The sequence below is a fragment of the Apaloderma vittatum genome, unplaced genomic scaffold (genome assembly GCF_000703405.1).
Source record: "Apaloderma vittatum isolate BGI_N311 unplaced genomic scaffold, ASM70340v1 scaffold40390, whole genome shotgun sequence".
In the NCBI taxonomy this organism is placed as follows: domain Eukaryota; kingdom Metazoa; phylum Chordata; class Aves; order Trogoniformes; family Trogonidae; genus Apaloderma; species Apaloderma vittatum.
This window is the reverse complement of record NW_009696952.1, coordinates 3,331-7,224: the sequence shown is the minus strand read 5'-3', so window position 1 is coordinate 7,224 and position 3,894 is coordinate 3,331. Positions and strand designations below refer to the sequence as shown.

At 48.8% G+C, this 3,894-nt stretch overlaps 1 protein-coding gene across 1 annotated transcript in view; it reads right to left on the bottom strand.

Annotated features, from left to right (window-relative positions):
- Positions 1 to 13: 13 nt before the first annotated feature.
- LOC104279368 (fibroblast growth factor receptor substrate 3-like) overlaps positions 14 to 3,894 on the bottom strand; it is a gene marked incomplete at its 3' end in the record, with an annotated part of 4,629 nt that continues 748 nt past the window's right edge. Inside the window, exons 3-5 of the mRNA XM_009876638.1 lie at positions 1,708 to 1,922; positions 1,013 to 1,170; positions 14 to 245 (exon numbers count right to left, since the gene is read on the bottom strand). Coding sequence (XP_009874940.1) covers positions 14 to 245; positions 1,013 to 1,170; positions 1,708 to 1,922 — 605 coding nt within the window. The remainder of the gene's footprint in view (positions 246 to 1,012; positions 1,171 to 1,707; positions 1,923 to 3,894) is intronic.

Here is a 3,894-nt window from a genome sequence, read left to right as displayed (position 1 = left end):
TTGTTGGCGGGGCAGAAGGGCGTCCCGCCCTCCCGGGGATGCCGACAGACGCGTCTGTAGTTGGACGTGGGACCCAACACGAACTTAACCTCCCCTGGCTGCAGAAAGACCTGGGGGTTGCGGTCTTCAAGGGAGCAGCTGTGGTTCCTATGGGGGAAAGGAGGGTGGACTTCAGGCAAGGAGTGCATACAGTGTCGGCCCCTCAGCTCCTGATCACCATTGGCCGTGTTGACGTAGGTGTGAGACTGCAAGGAGAGAAGCAGAGGGACAGTGAAAGGAGAAGAGACAAGAGCACAGCAGCCATCAGCAGCTGAGAAAGCAACGGGAATGGAAAATTATTTTGGTGGCTGATGAAGGAGGAGGAGATGAAATCATTTCAGAGGTGGAAAAGATTTGGGGAAGCAAAATGAAAAAAGTCCCGTCTGGGTTTGTGGGCTGAAGGAGAGAGAGAATGAAGTCCAACTGCAGAAGATACAGATCATCTATTTCACACAAAAAGCAAAGCCACTTGCAAAAGATCTCCTTGAGCGGCTTATGCTGGTGGTACTGCAGCACTCACAGCTGCCCAGGCTTCTCCGATAATGGTGGAGACGAGCTGGATTTTGTAGGGAGGTAAAAATCTTAAATTTTATAACTGAGAACAAAGAGCTGTACATCAAAAATGAAAATAAAAAGAGTTGGAACTTGGGTACACATACACACGTCACTTTAGGGGTTGCAGCAAGAGCTGACAAGCTAAGTGCTGCTGTTAAATAACTGCCACGCGAATACTCGTGGATCAAGGAAGTCAACTCCGTCAGCCTTGACAGAGCATCTGTCCTGGTGAAGTGTCAGAGAGCAGAAGTCTACAAGAGCAAAATGAAGCAAAAGAGGAAAAAAAAGGATGACAAGGTATGAGGATCCCCTCAGCTTTGCTGGAGTAAGAGAAGCCCAGAACTGCTGAGGACTGCCAGCAAAACAAGCTGCTTGTTCATTGCTTGCAGACAGGGGAATTTAGGACATCTGGGTGTACCTGCTCATCAGGCCCGATAAGGGCATGAGTAGAGTCTTCACCCACAGAGGAATGCCTCAGGCTGCTCACGGAGGGGTGGCGGGCTGCCGAGTAAGACAGGGTTTCTCCAGGGAAGCTGTGGAATCCGTTGGGAAGTCCTGGGATGGTGTACCCCAGACCTGAGAGAGAGTCAAGACAGGCACGTGTTAGAGCATTGGTTCGGTACAAAAGAGGAGTTTTCATTTTGGCCTCGTAACTGCACCCTGTAAGTCAACATCAGCCTGTCTGGGGAAGATGCCTGTGATGAAGTACCTACTACCAACACAAGAGTTGTCTTTAAATCTACTGAAGTCGCTCCTAACAGAGACAGGAATTGAGCAAATCTGAATTCTTCCAGATGTGGCTTCCTCTAGGAGCCACCTGATCTTTGTGAGCGCGACCAAAAAAAGGTCAAACCAACTGAAGGGTGACACCTCCGTCGACTCTTTGAAGGGCTTTTTGTTGCCGTTTCCTTGGAAACAAAATACCACATCACAGACAAGCGGGGCCTTAAAACGAACATGGTGCACGGGGCACACGTGGACATAAAGATACGGGTCAGCAGCGAGGCAACGTCTGGGAGAGATCCGTGGGCTGCAAAGGTCATGTGAGGAACTGCAGACATTGCCCACGTCTCTGTTCTTCCCTCTTCTCCCCGAACGCTGAAGGAGCCTTACTGTTGGGTGCCTGGGGGGTCCGGGAGAGCTCCCGCTCCGTGGGATGACTGTTCCTGGTGATGACAACAGGCTCTTCCACTACGTTGATGCTGTTACACTGCATCAGGTCCTGCAGCAGATTAAAGATCTCCTCTGCTCTGGAACACTTGAAGGCAAAAATCCCTGCACGGTAACGAAGAGGAGGGTCAGAAAAGCAAGAAAGCAATCCTGCTTTAACAAGGATATATCTAATTCCTGGCTCTAAATGAACAGACAATTCTGATTTCCTTTGCTGCGTTTAACACCATCGATCCCTGCACCCCGCAGCCAGAGGAAACACCAACTTGGTGGATCATTGCATCAACAGAAATACGCTGCCGTGACTGCCAGCTGACCAAACGGTGTGTTATTACGAGAAAAACAGTGAACACCCCAGTTAGCTTAAGACCATCAATCCCACACGAGCAGAGACGTGAAAGGGACAGGCCAACCCATCTCGTTTCAGGGCTAATCTTCTATTTTAACTCGCTTGACGCCCAGTCCAGTCCTCATCGCCAGGGAAAGTCTATCCCGTGACTGCTGGAAGCTGAACTGGGCCTCACGGAGCATGCACGTGCAGGAGGGGCAAGAACGTTGTATTTCAAAAATGTCTGGAATTAAGCAGTGCCTCCCCAACCGAGCAGCCCAAACTGAAGCTGGTGTGTGCAGAGCTAACCAATCCCAAGGTGGCACAAACACACACGCACAAAAGCCATAGCAACAACAACAGCATGGCAACAATGGCTGCTGCCCCAAAGAAGAAGGGTTTTAAGAATTCTCGCCCAAAAAACCAGCTGTATCAACCTTATACAAGGTGGAGAGCAGCATCAGGAAGAAATCTTCCAAATAAAATTAACTAAGTGCAATAAAATCCTACAAGGATGGGAGAAAAGTTGTCAAAACACAACAGCACTCCTCTCATTTCCGTCTGCCCTAAGACTGAGGAGTCGAGTATGCGTCTGCTACAAATTTTGCAATATATGAAAGAGCAAATGGTTCTGCTTTACAACCACTACCTGGTCCTAAACAAAACCAAAACACATACACGGGGCAGAATTTTAATCACTGATCTGTATCCTGCAAAAGGCAAAACAGAATCCAGAGATGAGCAATTCCTATCGCTGGCAACGGATAAGCACGTGACTCCAGGGGAGGAAAACCCCACTTGCATAAATATTAGAAAAGAGCATACAGCACTAGAGATTTGCACAGTGCTTTACACAGACACTGAACAGTCACGCGGAGCCCTTTTGGATAAAGAAGAGTTTACAAACACATTAATAGAATGAGGAAATAAATGTTTTTTCCCTCCTCCCCCCGGGGATGCAGAAGCCAAGAAAATGTTCAGTTCTTTAAAAGCAAGAGGGACAGACTGGTAAAGGAACTAACAGGCACCATTGTAAAACTGGAGTCTATTCCCAGTGCTGCTGATGACTTGGCAGGTACTCCTGGGTGACTCACTTCCCTTCTCTGTGCACAGCATCCCCATGCACAGAATCACTAAAACGTAAAACGCCCTTCCTTCTAGGTTACGGAGTGCTGCTGGACACAAAAAGCAAAGCACTAAGTAGAGCTAGCACTAACCAAGGCAGAGAGAACGCCTCAAGAAAAACAAAACGTGCTCAAGCAACTGTTGCTGCTGGCGCGCGTTCAGCAGCTCTGTGTGGTGAGTGAACCTGACGAGGGACCTGCAAAAAGGTGCAGGTGATGCCCTTTTGCTTCATCCAGAGTTAAAAGATGCTTAACAAAGCTTCAGTCTTGAAAAAGGTACTTTCTAGCTCCTAAGGAAAGAAGTCCAGGCCTCCTCCGGTAGCACAGAGTGTAACTAATGTCCGTGCTGACACTAAATACACCCCGTCTGACACTCGAGCCTGCTTCACCGATTACCTCATAGGCACTGATGCACAAGCAAAATAAGACCATTAGATTTATGCCCAGGTCTTGAGCCATGACGTTGTTCTCGTGAGCGTTTTAATCAGGATTATTAAGTGTATGTGCACGCACGCTCCGGTATTCTGGTGAAACAGAGGCTGCAAAAGAACCTTTGTTGATTCATGAGGTGCAGGGATTTGGGAAGACACGAGCAGCAGTTCCCGCTCTAGCTGCCTGGGAAGAGAACCCTCGGCGTTCCCTCCTCCAGGAACCTCCACACTCACCCTGCCCTGTCTG